Here is a 23,151-nt window from a genome sequence, read left to right on the forward strand (position 1 = left end):
CATGTTTACAATAACCACAACACAAGCAGTCAAAATGCAAACAAAAAGAAACAACTCTGATAATGATATGCACTGTCCTTGATATGCACTGTCTTCATTATCAGAGTTGTTTCTTTTTGTTTGCATTTTGACTGCTTGTGTTGTGGTTATTGTAAACATGATGCCTTGTATAAAGGTGTCAGTTTTTTTGTACCAGTCAAGGACAGTGCATATCATTATCATTATCAGAGTTGTTTCTTTTTGTTTGCATTTTGACTGCTTGTGTTGTGGTTATTGTAAACATGATGCCTTGTATAAAGGTATTAGTTTTTTGTACCAGTTGAAAGGGTAAAAACCTATTACTATCTTAATTTTGGAGCTTTCGTAACTGCAGGAATTATTCTTTGTTTTTTTCGGTAAAGTCACATATAAAGATAAAATAATAAATTAAATAATAGCATACGACGTTTCGATTGCAACACAAGCAATCATCATCAGGTATAGTGAAATAGCGACATAAAATCTAACCAGAAAACTATAGACAGACATATAAGCAGACAGATATCACCAAGATACATAGATTGAGCAACACAGGTACAGAGAGGGGTGATCGTCTCTGTGGGGTGGCCCCCTCTCTGTACCTGTGCTGCTCAATCTATGTATCTTGGTGATATCTGTCTGCTTATATGTCTGTCTATAGTTTTCTGGTTAGATTTTATGTCGCTATTTCACCATACCTGATGGCGATTGCTTGTGTTGCAATCGAAACGTCGTATGCTATTATTTAATTTATTATTTTATCTTTATACGTGACTTTACCGAAAAAACCAAAGAACCTATTACTATATTTTGCCACTGGTAAAGGAGGTCTCATAGTGTAAACATCATTATTCTTGTTTTATATTTATAGAGTGCCTTTGGTCAAGATGCTTAACATGAGTAAAAACAACGGTACAAAGAGATGATACAGATGACGGGAGCATGCAAGGGTTGAGGAATGGGTGGTCACGATAGCGGTTGTGTAGGGGTTGGGGAAGGATAGGAGAAGGGTGGTGGCCACGATGCAGGATGTGGAGGCGTTGAGGAAGAGGAGGGGAAGGGAAGAAGTGAAGGTGCAGAGGCAGGAAAGAGAACAGGAATGGGCAATGTGAGGTGTGAGCTTTAACAGAGGAATGGAAGGAGGTTATGAAGGGCGACTGCTCATCAGCAACTACCAGCCATCATATCTACAGATATCCACTCCTAAATTTCGATTTGAAGCTTTCGTGACTGCAGGGATTCATCTTCTTGGTTCTTTCGGTAAAGTCACGTAGAAGGGAAATAATAAAATATTAAAAATAATAAAATACAATTCTCACGACGTTTCGGCCACAACGCAAGCAGCCGTCCTCAGGTGAAGAACAGGTCTGTTGGAAAGACAGCGTCTGAATGAACACCACCAAGCTTGGCAGCGCATATTTAAGCTGGGTTAGAGGCGGAAGGGCGCCTTGATAAAGGCGCCCTTCGTTGTGGCCGAAACGTCGTGAGAATTGTATTTGATTATGTTTTATTTTTATTATTGTATTATTTCCCTTCTACGTGACTTTACCGAAAGAACCAAGAAGATGGATCCACTCCTAAGTTAGGTTCACCACTGCCAATACTCCCACGGCCCCGCTGCTGCCTGTGCCAACATGGCACGAGGCTCGTGGGAGCTACGTGAGTGACCATAGTTGATCGTTCTGGGGAAATGTTGGTAGCCTTGGCGACTCGTCATCATCATCACCGCTTGGCTATTGCTACCTCTGGTTCTACATGTGCAGCCCCTCGTCGTGCCTCTGAGAGCAAGCGATCGCTGTGCCATGGGTGGCACAGCCGAAACGACTTGAAACCATCATTATTTGGGGCGACCCAAGAACTGAGCAAGACATCACCGTCTCTATCCTCCATGCAGCGTGCCTTTTTGCTTTTATCGTAAAAAAACGCAGGCACATTACAGCGCAATGCAAATTCTCTTAAACCAGGTGTCATGATTCACTAACATTCATTCATTCAGACGCTGTCTTTCCGACAGCCCTGTTCTTCACCTGAGGACGGCTGCTTGCGTTGTGGACGAAACGTCGTGAAAATTGTATTTTATTATGTTTTATTTTTATTATTTTATTATTTCCCTTCTACATGACTTTACCAAAAGAACCAAGAAGATGAATCCCTGCAGTCACGAAAGCTTTAAATCGGAATTTATGCTAAATTCGTCTGTTGATATGCAAGTTCCTTTGTCAAGGCGCCCTTCCGCCTCTAACCCAGCTTAAATATGCGCTGCCAAGCTTGGCGGTGTTCATTCAGACGCTGTCTTTCCAACAGACCTGTTCTTCACCTGAGGACGGCTGCTTGCGTTGTGGCCGAAACGTCGTGAGAATTGTATTTTATTATGTTTATTTTATTTTATTATTTCCCTACTACGTGACTTTACCGAAAGAACCAAGAAGATGATTCACTAACAACTGATGATTTTCCTGCACTATTGCAGGCTCCGCTCCCGCATCATCCCTTAGAGGTGCTACCCCTCTTTGTGGGCCCCTGGCTCCCACCCCTCCTTTCAGGCCAGCTCAATTTCGGGCTCTGTATGAGGGGGGTCATCTGGCCTCAAACGACTTCTCCTTTCAGTTTAACACGCAGGAGGCTTTCACAACCAATAATATCCATAATAGAGGTTTCTTGGTTAGATGGCATAAATATATAAATGTGTCGTTAAACCCGTCACCACCCGACACAGCCAATTAGTAAGGTTTGTCACGTAAATAAAACGTGCCAATTCGTCACTAGTGTTGTGGTGCAAAGACGACTCGGAGGCAGATCTTCTTAGGGGCTTACGCCAGCGGTTTATTAGGGGCTTACCCCAAATACGGGCTAAGAGATAATATACTTCTTCCCAGGGGTAGGGGTCCTAGGCTCCCTAACCCAACTAGCTTCCCGGGCTCTTCCCACTGTGCCGGCCGAGGGATCAGCCAACATCGACCGACCGGGTAAAGCAGCCACTCCTAACGCTAGGGCTAGTTTCCTTCTGGACTCCGTCAGCCCTACCCCTGGGTCTAACTTGCATCCTTCAAGGTTCCCTGCCTCCTGCGACGACCCCGCTCACGTCATGGGCTCCAGCTTAAGTACCCTAGGAAGACATGATGTCATCGCCCCGCCTCCTGTGCATGACATCACTTCCCATGACGTCATCACACCGGAAGGTGAGCGTGACATAATGTCCCTGACTACTCCTCTACACTAGTACAGCACACCGGTGTGTTAGAGAGGAAACCCACATAATTTATAATTCGAGTACAGTAACGTTTCGTCGGTAATTATAACAAACAGCATCATCAGGTGACAGCCAGATATGTTAAGAAATCCTCCTCCTGTTTTGGTCTTACATAGAGGGGCTAAATGTGATGTTGGCCCTTGTGAGCCGATCAGGTGCGAAGTCCAAAGGGCTGAGTTAATGTGACATTTATATTCTCCTTTTCCTTGAGCGTATGACTCGCTGCTCCATGCCCGCATGCACAAGGCGTGTTGCTATACCACCATCTCCACGTGGGGTGCTCGAGATGACGTGCGTCGTACCTTATCGATGGTCTCTTTGGGAAGAAGCTGCATCTCCAGATATGCTCGTGGAATAGGGACTACTCGCGTCATTCGGGTCACCATTGGATTTGGGACAGGGAAGCCGATCCTCTTGCTCTGAGCTCCCGACTCCATCTCGTGACCGATAGCCGACAGGCTTGGTGGGCGTCTGTGGTGGGGAATGGACACGAGCGGCCAGGCGTGAGTAGCATGCGTTGTAGAGAAATCTGGCGCAAATCGAGGCAGATCTCGAATGTGTGACACGTGTTTACGTGTGGGGAACAGTCATCACACACACACAGGGTTGTGGGTGGGGTTTGTGGCTGGGATTGGATGGGTGGAGTGAGTGGGGATGTGAGTGAGGAGGTAGCGCATCGGTTATCTCGCTGCGCTAAGAACTCGGCAACCCTAGTTCGATTGCTGCTAACAGCCAAGATCAGTGATGATTATCTGATATTATTTGGGTCTTTTGGTAAAGTCACGTAGATAGGCTCAAAGAAAATAACAAAAAAAACTACGAAGCTTCGATCGCAACACAAGTGGTCATAATCAGGAATAGGGGGTAAGCTTCTAAAGGCAAACTGTTTATAAAGGTTTTGAAATGGGCGTAGCTCAAATGTCAGAAGCATGGGCAGGGCAGCTAATGTTAATGTAAGTGGTGGGTTTTCCACCAAATTAAAATATATCCTGTTGTAGCCAATGTTTTCATGGAAAAACATTTGGGCTATGCCCATTCCAAAACCTTTATAAACAGTTTGCCTTTAGAAGCAAACCCCCTATTCCTAATGACGACCGCTTGTGTTGCAATTGAAACATCGTAGTTTTTGGTTATTTTCTTTTAACCTATCTACATGATTTTACAGAAAGACCCCAAGAATATGAATTCCTGCACTCACAACATCAACACGAACTCACACCATCAACATGAACTCACAACATCAACACGAACTCACAACATCAACACGAACTCACAACATCAACACGAACTCACAACATCAACACGAACTCACACCATGAACACGAACTCACACCATCAACACGAACTCACACCATCAACACAGACTCACACCATCAACACGAACTCACACCATCAACACGAACTCACAACATCAACACGAACTCACAACATCAACACGAACTCACACCATCAACACGAACTCACAACATCAACACGAACTCACACCATCAACACGAACTCACACCATCAACACGGACTCACAACATCAACACGAACTCACACCATCAACACGGACTCACAACATCAACACGAACTCACACCATCAACACGAACTCACAACATCAACACGAACTCACAACATCAACACGGACTCACAACACGGACTCACAACACAAACTCACAACATCAACACGAACTCACACCATCAACACGAACTCACACCATCAACACAGACTCACACCATCAACACGAACTCACAACATCAACACGAACTCACAACATCAACACGAACTCACACCATCAACACGGACTCACAACATCAACACGAACTCACAACATCAATACGAACTCACGACATCAACACGAACTCACACCATCAACACGAACTCACAACATCAACACGGACTCAACATCAACACGAACTCACAACATCAACACGAACTCACAACATCAACACGAACTCACACCATCAACACGGACTCACAACATCAACACGAACTCACACCATCAACACGAACTCACAACATCAACACGAACTCACACCATCAACACGAACTCACACCATCAACACAGACTCACACCATCAACACGGACTCACAACATCAACACGAACTCACACCATCAACACGGACTCACAACATCAACACGAACTCACACCATCAACACGAACTCACACCATCAACACGAACTCACAACATCAACACGAACTCACAACATCAACACGGACTCACAACACGGACTCACAACACAAACTCACAACATCAACACGAACTCACACCATCAACACGAACTCACACCATCAACACAGACTCACACCATCAACACGAACTCACAACATCAACACGAACTCACAACATCAACACGAACTCACAACATCAACACCAACTCACAACATCAACACGAACTCACAACATCAACAACTTGTCCGGCCGCCTTTGTCTTCCTAGTACTTTACAAGTCGCTTGTGTTGCGGTCGAAACGTGAGAATTTTTATTGTTTTATATTTTTATGATTTTATATTTTTGTTATTTGATTATTTCCCTTCTACGTGACTTTACCGAAACAAACAAGAATATTAATCCTTGCAGTCACGAAAGCTTTAAATCAAAATTGTATTCGCACCAGGTTATAATTTGAGGCTGAGTCGATCTAGGAGCGTCCCAGGCCTGGTCACCCCGGATTTTGGCGGGAAACCAAAATCCGCTCAACGGCAGCGATTTTACAAAGTCACTTATTGTGTCCAGATACGTGAAATAAAGTAACTTTTTACATTAAATGTAATGTACTGTGAGGTAGGGAGCAGCGGGATAAGGTTACAACTTAATTTATAATGTTACACGACGATCATTCTGAGGTAAATCTTGAATAACATTACGGATTTCAGTTGCAAAGTCTAAATTCATCGTTACATAGTTTGGATTATTCTCCAAACTCGTTTGTAAGTCTTGCGAGAATCAAAAGTAGATTTAATCGGTAAAAATGCCGTAATGCTGACATATCTACATACAGTATTTAAAGCTGTTAAACTCTTATTAAAGATGTAATATGTATATTTAAACATTCATAACAACATAGTTACGTAGCTTACATTATTTAAAAAAAACTCGTTTGTCAGTTTGCGTATGATTACAATGAAATATAACAATAAAATATGCTGTAATTAATGTTTTGAGGGAAATAAACTTAATTACCTTAAGGAGGCGAACCACCATCAAGTATTGTTTAACAATTGTATACTAAATAGTACAATACAACATAAAGTTGAATACATTAGAACAGACAACAAAGTAACGTGTTAAATGTTTATTTTATTAAAACTGGCTGCTGTATTTATATAATAAATGAGGGTACAGGTCTAAAGAGCCTTAAGGAACTTGCTATAAATTAATGTTTGTGGTTCTTTATTCGCTTAACGCTGTCAGCTGCTGCATAAATGGACACAGTAGCATAGTTATTGTTACATAGTTTATTTAATTCGCTAGGTGGTTTTGATTTTAAGTTATTATTCGTGTTTAATACAGGTAGTCCCCGAGTTACGGCGGATCTACTTACGATATATCGATCTAACGATGGCGATATCGATACGACAAAATTGCTATCGACAACCCTTAACATTGTTCAAGTATGCAGACGACGGACAGAATCTTGGTGAGTACAGTACAATATGATACGTTACGATACGTTCAATGCATGTATACACTACACTATACACTACACTATACCCTACACTACTATACACTACACTATACCCTACACTACTATACACTACACTATACACTACACTATACACTACACTACTATACACTACACTATACACAGACTTGAGACACCTTGCTCTCACACTCGGTGGCAGGAGCCCGCTTCTTTCTTACCATGTCAGCCTGGCTCATGGACCTGGAGCACAACTTGTACACCGCGCTGTAGATTCTCATTCAGTTGCTGCTCTGGTCGCAGCTGCTATGGCAGCTAGGGCGCATTCTGATGCAGCCACCTCGATTGCTGCTGCTGGTGTGGGCAGCTGTGGCACCATCTTCTGTGACACCATCTTATGCTGCTGTGCCATCATCTGCCATAGCCACGTCGGTTGATGCTGTGGCAGCTTTGGCATCTTCTCCTGTCGCATCCTTGGCAGCTGCTACTGCTTTGGCAGCTGTGGCATCTTCTGCTTCTAGTACTGCTGCTGCTGCTGTGCCATCCGCAGCATTTTATTCCGCTGTGGCACCATCTTCTGCTCTGCCATCATTTCCCGTAGCCACCTCAGTTGCTGATTTGGCAGCTTCTGTGGCCACATTGGTAGTTGCTGCTGTAGCATCTGTGGCATCTTCTGTTCCGGCCACCGTGACTGCTGCTACTGTGGCAGCTGTGGCACCATCTTCTGCTGCTGTGCCACCATCTGCTATAGCCACCTCGGTTGTTGCTATGGCAGCTGTGGCATCCTCTGCTCCTGTTTCACCCTTGGTAGCTGCTGTGGTGGAAGCTTCCATCCTACAGTGCCCCTCTGGACTGGGTCTGGCCGCCCGACCCCTTGAAGCACCGACGATCGCTGAGCGATAATCTGCACACAAGTGTAATAACAGCTATCGTGGGTTCACGTGGGGGATTGGCTTGCCGGTCCTGCTTGTAGCCAATAAGGGTTGAGATAGGGAGTGTGGGGCCGGCGTGATCACGGCATGTCAGCAGGAGTGATTGGCCCAGCCAATTGGGGCCCCAGCCAATGGGGATCCGGGTAAGAGGCGTGGTCCCGGGATTGACAGGGAACCATCGAGAACGGTCGAGATTGTCCATGAAGGATTGGCTGGGAGGACCACGTGACGAAGGGATTAAGAGGGAGAGAGAGGAAGGATCGGGGAGGAGTCTGGGAACTGAACGGGGGCGAGAGCCACGCGCGTACGGGGCTCCGGGTGCCACGTGCGCGGTGGGAGCTGGTGGGAGTCCGCTGCCGCTACGTTGCCTGCCAGCAACGGAGCGTGTGGGAGCAAGTGTACCGTCAAGTGAAAATAAAGAGGACCGATTCCGAATCCGTCTCCGGAGAATTATTACACAAGCATGGAAGCGAGGTCTCCTATCAGCGTCATCACCAGCAACATCATCATCGGTAACATCATAAAAATAATCAACATAAGCAACAACATCATTATTTAATATTTATAGAGTGCCTTTGTTCAAGGTACTTAACATGAGTAAAAACAACGGTACAACGAGATGATACAGATGACGGGAGCGTGCAAGGGTTGAGGAATGGGTGGTCACGATAGCGGTTGTGTAGAGGTTGGGGAAGGATAGGAGAAGGGTGGTGGCCACGATGCAGGATGTGGAGGAGTTGGGGAAGAGGAGGGGAAGGGAAGAAGTGGAGGTGCAGGGGGAGGGGAGAGGACAGGAATGGTCAATATGGGAAGGTGTAAGCTTTAAGAGAGGAACGGAAGGAGAATAAGGAGGGTGACTGCTATTCAGCAACTACCGGCCATCATATATTCATATATCCACTGCTATGTTAGGGTCACCACTGCCAACCCTCCCCGCCCCACTCACCCCTGCCAGTATACTGTGAGGTTCGTGGGGGCTACGTGAGTGACCATACTTCACCGTGCTGGGCAATTCTTGGTCACCTTTGCAACTCATCATCACCGCTTGGCTGCTGCTGCATCTGATGCTACACGCGTGGTTCCTTGTCATGCCCCACCTCGGACAGTCTCTTCACCCCCAGCCACAAATCTCCTATCTCCTCACCTTGTGTCTCATCATCCTCAGTTACCAGTTCCCTATCTTCTCACCGTGTGTCTTGTCATCCCTAGCCACTAATCCGCTCTCTTCTCACCTCATGCCTCCTCATCCCCAGTGACCAATCCCCTATCTTCTCACCTTGTGTCTTGTCATCCCTAGCCACTAATCCCCTCTCTTATCACCTAGTACTATGTCTCCTCATCCCCAGCCATCAATCCCCTCTCTTCTCACCTAGTGTCTCGTTATCCACAGCCACCAATCCCCTATTGTCTGGCCTCCAGGTTACGCCTTGTTAAGTCAGTGCATTAATCGACCTCGGCTTGCAGGTTTCAGACCATAGGGAATTCCGATGCTGTAGGGACTGTTATGGAGGGCCGTTACATGAAAATGTATATCATATATATATTATTGTCAGATAACAATACATGTTAATTGACTTTTGATCATAATAAATGTATAAACACACGACCTCAAAGTTGATTTTGATCACTTGCAGCCGTGACGATATCTGCAAAGGCTGAGAGGAGTAACGCACTTGTTGGCTCGATTCCATCGACAGGGGGATTGAGCACAGTGGTGGTTCGTGGCGTGTGAGCTGATGTGGTGTTTCTTCGTCCCTGCTGCAGGTACTACGTGCTTATTTTAAGTTTTTTTACGTTGTGTCATTTGCTGTTTTTTGGCATCAAGGTGTAAAAAAAATGGCGTCAGAAACCTTGTTGCATTTATTTGCATCTTTCCATTTCTGCGTGAGTCTTTGGGTATATGTGTGAGTCTGGGTATTTTTGTGAGTCTATAGATATCTGTGTGAGTCTCTGGATCCCTTTGTGAGTCTATAGCTTTTGATTCTATGGGACTGTGAGGCTATGCGGTTATGTGCGAGTTTATGGGTCTCAGTGTGAGTTTATGGGTCACCGTGTGAGTCTTTGGTTTATCGGTATTAATCTATGGGTCTCTATACGGGTGTTTTTGTGAGTGTTATGTGCATAAGTTCAACTTAGAAAGGAATCAAAGTTGAATTTTAAGTTCCCAACAGTGCAAGGCAGCTCTCTGGTGGTGTCATCAAACAGCCCCTGGAATAATGGAGGTGGGGCCTAAAAAGGAACGGGCAAAGCCTGCAGAGGTTGAACTTCCCTCTTGATTTAAGGCAATACAGTAAAACCTTGGATTGCGAGCATAATTCGTTCCGGAAACGTGTTTGTAATCCAAAGCACTCGTATATCAAAGCGAATTTCCCCATAAGAAATCATGTAGACTCAGATGATTCGTTCCACAACCCAAAAATATTCATATAAAAATTATTTGATACAAAATACCTTTTTATATTTTTATTATTTAAATTTCATATAAAGTAATCAAATGTATTAATTAAATGTAATCGTAGCTGGTGTGAGTGAGACGAGAGAGAGGAGAGGAGGAGGGTTATTGTGTAGGACGACTTTCACTGTCACTAACGGAATCACTGCCATCTGTTGGCTCACTGGAATCTTCTTTTTTTTGTGCGACTTTAACAAGGAACCTATCCAATGACACTTGCTTTTGCCTCCTTTTGAGGAGGTAAAAAGTATTGTTGCAGTACAGTTACTACACTTGGACACAAAATAATAAATGCTTTACACACACACACACACGTGGTCATAACACTATAGTAAACAATATACGCTCGCACGGATGTTGACCATACGAGTGAGGCACGCCGACTGAGACCGAGCATGGGAGACGATTACCCACAATCCCGCAGCGAGAGAGAGAGAAGAACCATTGGCTCAGTTGTGATCACGTGACGCTTGGCAGACAAAGCGTATACGTACTACTCGTATTGCAAGATCTCGCTCGTTTATCAAGTTAAAATGTATTAAAAAATTTTGCTCGTCTTGCAAAACACTCGCAGACCAAGTTACTCACAATCCAATGTTTTACTACAAGCATGGAATAAAATGCATGCAGCACCATATGTTTAATGCTGCATATGTGGCCACAGTATTTTCTTTCACTTACTATGTATTTAATAATAATATAAGTTATTTAAAGCGCCTTTCCAATTCGTAGACTTAAAGCACTACATCAGAGGTTTAAATATATTTATATTTTAATAAAACACTGACAAGTAAAAACCCAATCAAAATAAAACATTTCAGCCACGATTCCATGGAATCCAATCAACCAGCAAGGGAAGCATGCATTGTGATCTTAATAGTAAAAAAAACAATCAACTAATCGGTTCCGAGTTCTACCCCTACCTGCCTGGAATATCAACCACGATTGCCACTGATCTATCCGTTCTGTTTGTTTTCATTCTCAGATTCCCGCTAGGTTGCCTCAGCCTGACTCACGAGTGACACTCACCTCCATGATGAGGGCGAGCTGGTGGGCATCGTGGTGGCCTGGGAAAAGAATATCCCCAGAGTACAGCTCGGCGATGATGCAGCCCAGCGACCACATGTCCATCGGGCTGCTGCTCTTTAGGCCCAGGATGGCTTCCGGTGCCCTGTACCACATCCTCTGAATTTTGATTTCACACCTGAAGATGATTGCTTGTGTTGCAGTCGAAACGTCGTGAGAATTTTTATTGTTTTATATTTGTATTATTTTATTATTCCCCTTCTACTTGACTTTACCAAAAGAACCAAGAATATGAATCATCTGAATGTCGGACAGCGCTGCGCAGGAGGAGACACGAGACGCCATATCAGACCCCTGATGCCTCTGCCATGAATCCAACGCAGGAGGCTCCCTTCAGAAATAATTTCACCAGACGAAAATTGAGATGACACACTCCTCTTTATTTTCCACACGAGCTCACTCCCCTCCTGGGCGTTCCCTTTCTCTCACGCCCCGCCTTCTTTTTTGTCCGTGACGTCATCTTTAACAACAACCTGGGATCCCTTGGGTATTTATAGCCCTGGATCGCTTAAGTATTAACACGACATAAACATCCTTTCTTTCCTTGCCAGCAAGCGTGCGTACACAGCCCATTGTTCAGTCTACTATTGGACAAGGGTGCTACAGTGAGGGAAAAAAGTATTTGATCCCCTGCTGATTTTGTACGTTTGCCCACTGACAAAGAAATGACCAGTCTATAATTTTAATGGTAGGTTTATTTGAACAGTGAGAGACAATAACAACAAAATCCAGAAAAACGCATGTCAAAAATGTTATGAATTGATTTGCATTTTAATGAGGGAAATAAGTAGTTGACCCCTCTGCAAAACATGACTTAGTACTTGGTGGCAAAACCCTTGTTGGAAAACGTTACCCACACCTGTTCTACGTTAAACAACTTTATTTTCTGAATGTACGTCGGCAATGGATTTCTATGACCTTCAAATAAAAAAAAAATTAACCGGTAAAAACAAAGTTTTTCACTATAAATCCTTTATATGCGTGGCGGCTAGAGTCCTCTCGTCATCTGGCTTGAGATGGCTGCCACCTATGGATCAGATGATTGCCTGCCACCATTAAGCAATTGGTAATTAAATATAAAAAAAAAAATCCTAAATAGTGTAAAATTTTTGAAAAAAAATTTCACCAAAATAAATTGTCACGCACGAGTCTGTGCAAAATGTCAGCTCGATTGGATCACGGGAAGTGGGTAAAAAAAACGACCGAAAGATTTGCACGGTCGTAAGCGCACAAGCAAGTGAACTTAATATAAAGGATTTAAAAATCGAGCCCGCTGCCGTGTCTTTGTCACCACAATGCCGTGACTCGGATTCGAACCGAGGTTGCTGCGGCCACAACGCAGAGTACTAACCACTATACGATCACGGCGAGCTACGCGGGCTCGCGATCACAGGGTGCCGGGAGCCCCTCTTATAGCCGGGACCCCGCTGGGCACGTGGTGCCCAGTGCAGTCACCCAGACCACGTGGAGCCCGTGGGGCTATGGAGGAGGGCGAAGACGGTGGTCGGGTGGCTGAGGGCTCGCAGACACAGCCGGCAGATTTGTGGGAAGTTGCATGGGTTCGCATTTATCTTTAAACAGACGGGTAACCGTGATAGAACCGGGTTCCCGAGTGCAGTGAGTTCATGGTCTCAGCCCGGTTGACAATGATACACATAAAGACCCATAGACTTAAAAGGAGACTTTTAGACTCACATAGATACCCATAGACTCACACAGAGGCCCATAGACTTACAAGGAGACTCATAGACACATACAGACCCATAGACTCACATAGAGAACCATAGACTCACATAGAGACCAATAGACTTACATGGAGACTCATAGACTCACATAGAGACCTATAGACTCACATAGAGAACCATAGACTTACATAGAGACCCTTAGACTTACATGGAGACTCATAGACTCACATAGAGACTCAGACTCACATAGAGACCCATAGACTTGCATGGAGACCCATAGACTCACACAAGCCCATAGACTTGCATAGAGACCCATAGACTTACATGGAGACTCATAGACTCACATAGTGACCCATAGACTTACATATAGACTCACATAGAGACCCATAAACTTACATGGAGTCTCATAGACTCACATAGAGACCCATAGACTTACATATAGACTCACATAGAAACCCAACGACTTACATAGAGACACAGGCGGAGGCAACTTGAGCAGTAGGCGGGGCTACCTGCTTAGTGGGCGGGGCTACCTGCCCAGCGGGGTCCCGGCTATAAGAGGGGCTCCCGGCGCCCCCGTAATTGCGAGCCCGCGTAGCTCGCCGTGATCGTATAGTGGTTAGTACTCTGCGTTGTGGCCGCAGCAACCTCGGTTCGAATCCGAGTCACGGCATTGTGGTGACAAAGACACGGCAGCGGGCTTGATTTTTATTCCTTCTTTTTATATCCCAGACAAATCCATCTCCGTGGTGAATGAGTGTTTTAGAAATGACCGCTTTGTTGTAAATGTGTTCGCAAATATTTGGAGAAGACCGGCGATGATTGGCCCAGCAGCGTTGTACAGATGCAGCGTGTCCGTGCAGCTATTACATCCCGTACGTGTGCCTAAATTTTGTCAGAGTCAATGTGATGTCTTCGACCGATTTCATCGCTCCATCTCCTCGGTGCACATCCTCTCGGACGCGTTCCATTCCGTGGCTGCCACTCCGCTATAATTGCTGACCACCGCCATCGTCCCTTCTGGCCGTGACGCGTCCTGCCCAAGCCTCGCCTCTCTCACCAGGTGTCATTACCTCATTCACCTGCACGTGTCGTCTCATCCACGGCTTCCTCTCTGCGTCTCTCAGTGCTTCTCTGCGCATGTTTAGTGTCACGAATGACACAGCAGGTAGTGCTATTCACCGACTGTAAACATTGTTCTGTATCCGGCACGTTGGCTCTTCGTATTCCATCATCACAATGAATTTGTGGTGATGCGATGGCATTGGTGCCCAGGCACAAATAACAGACAACTCAGCACAATCGTCAACAACAAGGCGCGCCTTTAGAATGAAAAGGTGAAGTTACGGTGAATGGTTGTTCTTCAAAGCACATTAACGATAATTTTCAGGCTACCCAAAGCAGTGGCGGCTCCTGCAAAATCTCTCAGGGGGGGCAAATGTTTGGATGATTGATAAGGATAAGGTCCACCCATGCAATGGCTAAATTAACAGCTTAAGCATGTAAAGGCAACTTCACTACTTTAATATTAATGAAAAATAAAGTGACTCTTACAATACATCTCCTTGTTTGTTTCTATACTTACTATTATTACAATCCACTCAGTTTCTTTTATTAAAGATTCCACTAGGTGGCGATAAATAATATTGTTGACTGAAACGTGCTTACGTATGATGACGTAAGCACGTTAGTGCGAGCCCTCCCGGAAGCCATAGAGAATGCATTGCAGTGCCTGCCGTTCGAAAAAAAAAATCTTCGAATGTAAGTCTATGGGAACACTCTGGGCGATTCTCAGCCAGAGTGAAATCGCCCAAAAAGAGGCGGTACTCCACAGAACGTGACATTACGCTGATTGGACTATATCCAGAGCACAGTAACGGCTAGCGTAACTCTGGTTGAATGAGATTTTGAATGTGATTGAAAAAGTCCCTTTCACACTTTGGTGGTGCGTCGCCCAATCGACCTAATGAAGAAACCGCCCCTGTCCCAAAGCACTCCAAACTACTCTCAAATAGTCATTCGTGACGAGTTGTAGACCAGGGGTCGACAACCTGCTCCTGGGAGCCGCAGGCGACTCTTTGGCTGTTTTAAAAAGAAAAACATCTTTAATGAACGTATAGATAATGTATTAAATATGGCAGGGCATGGATCACCATGGAATGTGTTGGTGACAACAAAGTTTACAGTGACGCTATCTTGTTAAAAATAGCTAGTGGGAGGGGGGACGAAATAGATGCAGTTTATGCCATCAGCTATTTTATTTCAGTCAGACTGGTGGTTGTTACCTGCTGTATATCTGCTGTGTCTGTGTACAGGCGGCTCTGCGTGTGGTGTGGCACTCCAACTGTTTCGGTCGAAGACTAAACAATGGCTTCATCTTCTTCTTTGAAACGTTACCCACCCCTGTTCTACGTTAAACTACGTGATTTTCTGAATGCACATCGGCAATGGATTTGTATGACCTTCAAATTAATAAAAATCGAGCCCGCTGCCGTGTCTTTGCGACCACAATGCCGTGACTCGGATTCGAACCGAGGTTGCTGCGGCCACAACGCAGAGTACTAACCACTATACGATCACGGCGAGCTACGCGGGCTCGTGATCACGTGGGCGCCGGGAGCCCCTCTTATAGCCGGGACCCCGCTGGACAGGTAGCCCCGCCTGGGACGTAGGTAGGCCCCGCCCACTACGCAAGTAGCCCCGCCCAATATTCAGGTAGCCCCGCCTACTGCTCAAGTTGCCTCCGCCTGTGTCTCTATGTGAGTCTATGAGACTCCATGTAAGTCTATGGGTCTCTATGTGAGTCTATGGGTCTCTATGTGAGTCAATGACTCTCCATGTAAGTCAATGGGTGTCTATGTTGTGTATCACTGTCAACTGGGCTGAGACCATGAACTCACTGCACCCGGGAACCCGGTTCTATCACGGCTGGCCGTTTGTTGAAACACAAATGCGAACCCATGCAACTTCCCACACATCTGCCGGCTCTGTGTCTGCGAGCCCTCAACCACCCGACCGCCGTCTTTGCCATAGCCCCACGGGCTCCACGTGACCTGGGTGACTCCACTGAGCACCACGTGTCTAGCGGGTCCCGGCTATAAGAGGGGCTCCTGGCGCGTCCGTAATTGCGAGCCCGCGTAGCTCGCCGTGATCGTATAGTGGTTAGTACTCTGCGTTGTGGCCGCAGCAACCTCGGTTCGAATCCGAGTCACGGCATTGTGGCGACAAAGACACGGCAGCGGGCTCGATTTTTAAATCATTTTTATTAAGTTCACTTGCTTGCTTGCGCGCTTACGACCGTGCAAATCTTTCGGTCGTTTTTTAACCCACTTCCCGTGATCCAATCGAGCTGACATTTTGCACACAGACTCGTTGTGCGTGTCAATTTATTTTCGTGAAAATTTTTTTCCTAAATTTTCCACTTTTTAGGAAAAAAATATTCATATTTAGTTTAAAATACCAATGTGATAAAAATGAAACTCTTACTCAAGAAAAACAGAAATGAATAATGAAATAAAACCGATGCCACGCATATAAAGGATTTATAGTGAAAAACTTTGTTTTTACGGGTTAATTTTTGATTACTTTTTATATCCCAGACAAATCCATCTCCGTAGTGAATAAGAAAACATCATCTTTGGCCTCGTTTAGTGTTTTGGAAATGACCGTTTAGTTGTAAATGTGTTCGCAAATCTCTATAGAAGACCGACGATGATTGACACAGCAGCGTTGTACAGATGCAGCGTGTCCGTGCAGCTGTTACATCCGTACGTGTGCCTACTTTTCGTCAGAGTCAATGTGATGTCCTATGTGAGTTCCCGAATGGGTGAGTGAGTGGGTCAGTGAGAGAGTTAGTGGGTGAGTGTGTGGGTGAGTTGGTGGGTGAGTGAGTGAGTGGGTGATTGAGTGAGTGGGTCAGTGGGAGAGTTAGTGAGTGGTGGGTGGGTGGGTGAGTGAGTGGGTCAGTGGGAGAGTGAGTGGGTGGGTGAGTGGGAGAGTGAGTGGGTGAGTGGGAGAGTGAGTGGGTGAGTGGTTGAGCGAGTGGGAGAGTGAGTGAGTGGGTGGGTGAGTGAGTGAGTGGGTTAGTGAGCATATATGAGTTCCCGAGTGGGTGGGTGAGTGAGTGGGTGAGTAGGCAAAGTCCCATCAGTGAGCTCCTCCGGCAGGCAAGGCTGCGTTGGCTGGGTCATGTAGCCCGCATGCCCAGCCACCGCATGCCTAAACAGCTTTTGTTCGGCCGGATCGAGGGGGCTAAACGGGCGCGGCACGGGCTAGAGAAGAGATGGAGTGATGTGGTACAGGAGGACGTGAAGCTGAGTGGACTTGCCGATGACTGGTACCAGCGGTGTCAAGATCGGCCTCAGTGGAGGAGGCTCGTGAAGGACGCTACTGGGCAGTTGGAGGCAGTCGCCCTCCAACAACAACGGAGGGCGGAGGAGCGACGCTCACAACAACGAGCGGAGCGCCGGGTAGCTAAAGCACAGCAAGTTGGCACAGTAGGGGGCACAGGTGGTGCATCAGCCAGTCATCTCGGTCATCTCGGTCAGTCGACCCGTGGCACCTGGGTCTGCCCCGTGACCTCCTGCCAGCGGGCGTTCGACACTTCACGTGGCCTCAGGGTGCACATGGCCTGGCACAAGCGTCGTGGTGACGTCACCGCCACTTAGTGGCGAATGGCGGTTGTTGTTGTTGTTGAGTAGGTGGGTGAGTGTGTGGGTGAGTGAGTGGGTCAGGTCAGTGGGTGAGTGAGTGTGTCAGTGGGAGAGTGAGCGAGTGAGTGGGTAAGTGAGTGAGCGAGTGAGTGGGTGAGTGAGTGGGAGAGTGAGTGAGTGGGTGAGTGAGTGGGTCAGTGAGCGAGTGGGTGAGTGGATGGGTGGGTGGGGGAGTGAGTGGGTCAGGTCAGTGAGTAAGTGGCTATAAGAGGGGCTCCCGGCGCCTCTGTAATTGCGAGCCCGCGTAGCTCGCCGTGATCGTATAGTGGTTAGTACTCTGCGTTGTGGCCGCAGCAACCTCGGTTCGAATCCGAGTCACGGCATTGTGGTGACAAAGACACGGCAGCGGGCTCGATTTTTATATCCCAGAAAAATCCATCTCCGTGGCGAATGACAAGAAAAAAATAGTCGGGCTCGTTTAGTGTTTTAGAAATGTCCGCTTTGTTGTAAATGTGTTCCCAAGTCTCTATAGAAGACCGGCGATGATTGGCCCAGCAGCGCTGTACAGATGCAGCGTGTCCGTGCAGCTGTTGCATCCGTACGTGTACCTAAATTTCGTCAGAATCATTGCGATGTCCTTGACCGATTTCATCGCTCCATCTCATTGGTGGACTTCCTCTCGGACGCGTTCCATTCCGTGGCTGCCACTCCGCTATAATTGCTGACCACCGCCATCGCCCCTTCTGTCCGTGACGCGTCCTGCCCAAGCCTCACCTCTCTCAGCACGTGTCATTACCTCATTCACCTGCACGTGTCGTCTCATCCGCGGCTCCCTCTCTGCGTCTCTCAGTGCTTCTCTGCGCGTTTTGTGTGTCACGTGTTCGTGCATCACGTTCGTGCATCACGTGACACAGCAGGTGTCACAGCAGGTGTCACGTGATGCACCGACTGTAAACATTCTGTATCCGGCACGTTGGCTCTTCGTATTCCATCATCACGATGAATTTGTGGTGATGCGATGGCATTGGTGCCCAGGCACAAATAACAGACAACTCAACACATTCGTCAACAAGTGCAGCTTTAAAATAAATGGTGAAGTTAAGGTTAATGGTTGTTCTTCATAGCACGTGAACGATCATTTTGAGGCTTCCCAAAGCACTCCAAACTACTCTCAAATAGTCATTCGTGACGAGTTGTAGACCAGGGGTCGACAACCTGCTCCTGGGAGCCGCAGGCGACTCTTTGGCTGTTTTAAAAAGAAAAACATCTTTAATGAACGTATAGATAATGTATTAAATATGGCAGGGCATGGATCACCATGGAATGTGTTGGTGAGAACAAAGTTTACAGTGACATTCATAATCAACGTTTTTGGGTTTAGATCGCGTTATTTATAAATGTGTCGTAACCCTCCACCACCCGACACGGCCAATCAGTAAAAATGTGTCACGTTGACAAAAGACAAATAGTTCACTGCTTTAGCCCACCGGTGTGTTGAAGCCACAACATTTACAATTTGAGTACGACGTTTCGCTGGGAATTGCATCCAGCATCATCGGGCAATTCGCCCATTCTGGCGAATCATCGGGCAATTCGCCCATTCTGGCGAATTGCCCGATGATGCTGGATGCAATTACCAGCGAAACGTCGTACTCAAATTGTAAATGTTGTGGCTTCAACACACCGGTGGGCTAAAGCAGTGAACTATTTGTCTTTTGTCAAAGTGACACATTTTTACTGATTGGCCGTGTCGGGTGGTGGAGGGTTACGACACATTTATAAATAACGCGATCTAAACCCAAAAACGTTGATTATGAATAACATCGCTCGCGAAAGCCTACGTGTGAAACTTTACAGTGACACTATATTTGTAAAAAATAACTAGGAGGGGGGGACGAAATAGACGCAGTTTATGCCATCAGCTATTTTATTTCAGTCAGACTGTGGTGGTTGTCACCTGCTGTATACCTGCTGCTGCTGCTGTGTCTGTGTACAGGTGGCTCTGTGTGCGGTGCGGCTCTCCAACTGTTTCAGTCAAAGACGAAACAATGGGCTCTTCTTTGAAACGTTACCCACCCCGGTTCTACATTAAACAGCAAATAAATAAATAACACAAACCAAAAAAGATAAAAATCGAGCCCGCTGCCGTGTCTTTGTCACCACAATGCCGTGACTCGGATTCGAACCGAGGTTGCTGCGGCCACAACGCAGAGTACTAACCACTATACGATCACGGCGAGCTACGCGGGTTCGCGATCACAGGGCGCCGGGAGCCCCTCTTATAGCCGGGACCCCGCTGGACACGTGGTGCCCGGTGCAGTCACCCAGACCACGTGGAGCCCGTGGGGCTATGGAGGAGGGAAAAGACGGCGGTCGGGTGGTTGAGGGCTCGCAGACACAGAGCCGGCAGATTTGTGGGAAGTTGCATGGGTTCGCATTTGTGTTTCAACAAACGGCCAGCCGTGATAGAACCGGGTTCCCTAGTGCAGTGAGTTCATGGTCCCAGCCCGGTTGACAATGATACACAACATAGACACCCATAGACGTACATGGAGACTCATAGACTCACATAGAGACCCATAGACTCACATAGAGACCCATATACTTACATGGAGTCTCATAAACTCACCTATAGACCCATAGACTCTCAGAGAGACCCATAGACGTACATGGAAACTCATAGACTCACATAGAGACCCATAGACTCTCATAGAGACCCATAGATTTACATGGAGTCTCATAGACTCACGTAGAGACCCAACGACTCACATAGAGACCCAGGCGGAGGCAACTTGAGCAGTAGGCGGGGCTACCTGAGTAGTGGGCGGGGCTACTTGCGTAGTGGGCGGGGCTACCTGCCCAGCGGGGTCCCGGCTATAAGAGGGTCTCCCGGCGCCCCCGTAATTGCGAGCCCGCGTAGCTCGCCGTGATCGTATAGTGGTTAGTACTCTGCGTTGTGGCCGCAGCAACCTCGGTTCGAATCCGAGTCACGGCATTGTGGTGACAAAGACACGGCAGCGGGCTCGATTTTTATTCCTTCTTTTTATATCCCAGACAAATCCATCTCCGTAGTGAGTGAGTAGAAAAAAGATATTCGGCCTCGTTTAGTGCTTTAGAAATGACCGTTTTGTTGTAAATGTGTTCGCAAATCTCTATAGAAGACCGGCGATGATTGGCCCAACAGCGTTGTACAGATGCAGCGTGTCCGTGCAGCTGTTACATCCGTACAGGTGCCTACTTTTCATCAGAGTCAACAACAATGCGCGGCTTTGAAATGAAAAGGTTAAGTTACGGTTAATGGTTGTTCTTCATAGCACACGAACGATCATTTTCAAGCTTCCCAAAGCACTCCAAACTACTCTCAAATAGTCATTCGTGACGAGTTGTAGACCAGGGGTCGACAACCTGCTCCTGGGAGCCGCAGGCGACTCTTTGGTTGTTTTAAAAATAAAAATATATTTAACATAAATGAACGTATAAATAATGTATTAAATATGACAGGGCATGGGTCACTATAGAATGTGTTGGTGACAATAAAGTTTACAGTGACACTATATTTGTAAAAATAACTAGGAGGGGGGGACGAAATAGACGCAGTTTATGCCATCAGCTATTTTATTTCAGTCAGACTGTGGTGGTTGTCACCTGCTGTATACCTGCTGCTGCTGCTGTGTCTGTGTACAGGTGGCTCTGCGCGTGGTGCGGCTCTCCAACTGTTTCAGTCAAAGACGAAACAATGGGCTCTTCTTTGAAACGTTACCCACCCCGGTTCTACATTAAACAACAAATAAATAACACAAACCATAAAAATCGAGCCCGCTGCCGTGTCTTTGTCACCACAATGCCGTGACTCGGATTCGAACCGAGGTTGCTGCGGCCACAACGCAGAGTACTAACCACTATACGATCACGGCGAGCTACGCGGGCTCGTGATCACGGGGGCGCCGGGAGCCCCTCTTATAGCCGGGACCCCGCTGGGCAGGTAGCCCCGCCCACTACGCAAGTAGCCCCGCCCATTACCCAGGTAGCCCCGCCCACTAAGCAGGTAGCCCTGCCCATCTATGGGTCTCTGCGTGGCTCTGAGATTCTATATGGGTCTCTGGTGTGGATATGTGGATCTTTGTGTGAGTCTGTACGTCTATGGGTGTCTACGTGAGGCTTTTGGTATATGTTTTATGTATGGTCTATGTGGGTCTCTGTCAGTCTATCGGTCTCTGTGTGAGTTTGTAGGTCTCCGTGATTCTGTGGGTCTCTTTGTAAGTCGATTTGCATTGCTGCCGCATGGATTGAGACCATCAACACGCTGCGCTTGGGAAACTGGTTCAATCACGGTTACCCGTCTTGTGAAAAATAAATGTGAACCCATGCAGACTCCCACAAATCTGCCGACTCTGTGTCTGCGAGCCCTCAACCACCCGACCACCGTCTTTGCCCTCCACAACCCCATGGGCTCCACGTGGTCTGGGTGACAACACCGGACACCACGTACCCAGCGGGGTCTCGGCTATAAGAGGGGCTCCCGGCGCCCTGTGCTCGCGAGCCCGCGTAGCTCGCCGTGATCGTATAGTGGTTAGTACTCTGCGTTGTGGCCGCAGCAACCTCGGTTCGAATCCGAGTCACGGCATTGTGGTGACAAAGAAACTGCAGTGGGCTCAATTTTTATTCCTTTTTATATCCCAGACAAATCTATCTCCTTATTGAATAAGAAAACATCATATTCGGCCTCGTTTAGTGTTTTGGAAATGACCGCTTTGTTGTAAATGTGTTCGCAAGTCTCTACAGAAGACCGGCGATGATTGGCCCAGCAGCGTTGTACAGGTGCAGCGTGTACGTGCAGCTGTTACATCCGTACGTGTGCCTACTTTTCGTCAGAGTCAATGTGATCTCCTATGTGAGTTCTCGAATGGGTGGGTGAGTGAGTGAGTCAATTGGTGAGTGCTTGAGTGAGTGGATGAGTGAGTGGGTGGGTCAGTGAGTGAGAGTGTGGGTCACTGGGAGAGTGGGTGGGTGAGTGAGTAGGTGGGTCAGTGAGTGAGTGGGTCAGTGGGAGAGTGAGTGGGTGGATGAGTAGGTGGGTGAGTGAGTGGGTGAGTGAGTGAATGAGTGGGTGAGTGAGCATACACTGTGTAGGGGTGTTAGAGAGAGAGCCCGTTATGCATGGCAGCCTATGGTAAACAAACACAGTAGGCGGGGCTACATGTGTGCACAAGCAGGTGCCCTCTGCGACGTCCGCGCCAGACACCCTGGGGGGGTCGATTCGGTCGTTATGATCCCCCGGGGCCCCACCCCTCAGGGAGGGGTTGGGTATAAAAGGGGAATGTATCGAAGGGCTCGAGAGTGATGTTTAGCTAAAGAAGAGGAGGCGGAAGACGTCTGAGATAGAGCCCTGGACTCCCCCTGGTACGCCGTCCTTATCAGGACCGCGCAGGCTCGAGCCAGTGGCGTG

General features: G+C 47.1%; 1 protein-coding gene, 1 long non-coding RNA gene and 9 other non-coding genes across 13 annotated transcripts in view; 6 read left to right on the top strand and 5 right to left on the bottom strand.

Moving 5' to 3' along the window:
- LOC144945568 (uncharacterized) overlaps window positions 1-7,800 on the bottom strand; it is a 41,248-nt gene extending 33,448 nt beyond the window's left edge. For all 3 annotated transcript variants that reach the window (XR_013639690.1, XM_078874056.1, XM_078874055.1), the window contains exons 1-2: window positions 7,120-7,800; window positions 3,571-3,739 (exon numbers count right to left, since the gene is read on the bottom strand). Coding sequence is in view for 2 of the 3 variants with exons in the window: in XM_078874056.1 (XP_078730182.1) it covers window positions 3,571-3,705 (135 nt within the window). In the remaining variant the exon portion in view is untranslated. The remainder of the gene's footprint in view (window positions 1-3,570; window positions 3,740-7,119) is intronic.
- A 20-nt stretch (window positions 7,801-7,820) lies between these two features.
- LOC144945569 (uncharacterized) lies at window positions 7,821-12,693 on the top strand. Its single transcript, XR_013639692.1, has 3 exons — window positions 7,821-8,342; window positions 9,528-9,594; window positions 11,268-12,693. It is a non-coding gene; the product is annotated as an uncharacterized LOC144945569 (long non-coding RNA).
- On the bottom strand, window positions 12,665-12,736 carry TRNAH-GUG (transfer RNA histidin (anticodon GUG)). Its single transcript has one exon. It is a non-coding gene; the product is annotated as a tRNA-His (tRNA).
- Window positions 12,737-13,654: 918 nt separating this feature from the next.
- TRNAH-GUG (transfer RNA histidin (anticodon GUG)) lies at window positions 13,655-13,726 on the top strand. Its single transcript has one exon. It is a non-coding gene; the product is annotated as a tRNA-His (tRNA).
- A 1,838-nt stretch (window positions 13,727-15,564) lies between these two features.
- TRNAH-GUG (transfer RNA histidin (anticodon GUG)) lies at window positions 15,565-15,636 on the bottom strand. The gene has a single exon. It is a non-coding gene; the product is annotated as a tRNA-His (tRNA).
- A 561-nt stretch (window positions 15,637-16,197) lies between these two features.
- On the top strand, window positions 16,198-16,269 carry TRNAH-GUG (transfer RNA histidin (anticodon GUG)). Its single transcript has one exon. It is a non-coding gene; the product is annotated as a tRNA-His (tRNA).
- A 1,747-nt stretch (window positions 16,270-18,016) lies between these two features.
- Window positions 18,017-18,088, top strand: TRNAH-GUG (transfer RNA histidin (anticodon GUG)). Its single transcript has one exon. It is a non-coding gene; the product is annotated as a tRNA-His (tRNA).
- Window positions 18,089-19,870: 1,782 nt separating this feature from the next.
- TRNAH-GUG (transfer RNA histidin (anticodon GUG)) lies at window positions 19,871-19,942 on the bottom strand. The gene has a single exon. It is a non-coding gene; the product is annotated as a tRNA-His (tRNA).
- A 686-nt stretch (window positions 19,943-20,628) lies between these two features.
- Window positions 20,629-20,700, top strand: TRNAH-GUG (transfer RNA histidin (anticodon GUG)). Its single transcript has one exon. It is a non-coding gene; the product is annotated as a tRNA-His (tRNA).
- Window positions 20,701-21,547: 847 nt separating this feature from the next.
- TRNAH-GUG (transfer RNA histidin (anticodon GUG)) lies at window positions 21,548-21,619 on the bottom strand. The gene has a single exon. It is a non-coding gene; the product is annotated as a tRNA-His (tRNA).
- Window positions 21,620-22,257: 638 nt separating this feature from the next.
- On the top strand, window positions 22,258-22,329 carry TRNAH-GUG (transfer RNA histidin (anticodon GUG)). The gene has a single exon. It is a non-coding gene; the product is annotated as a tRNA-His (tRNA).
- The last annotated feature ends 822 nt before the right edge of the window (window positions 22,330-23,151 follow it).

The sequence above is a fragment of the Lampetra fluviatilis genome, chromosome 38 (genome assembly GCF_964198595.1).
Source record: "Lampetra fluviatilis chromosome 38, kcLamFluv1.1, whole genome shotgun sequence".
Classification (NCBI taxonomy): Eukaryota; Metazoa; Chordata; class Hyperoartia; order Petromyzontiformes; family Petromyzontidae; genus Lampetra; species Lampetra fluviatilis.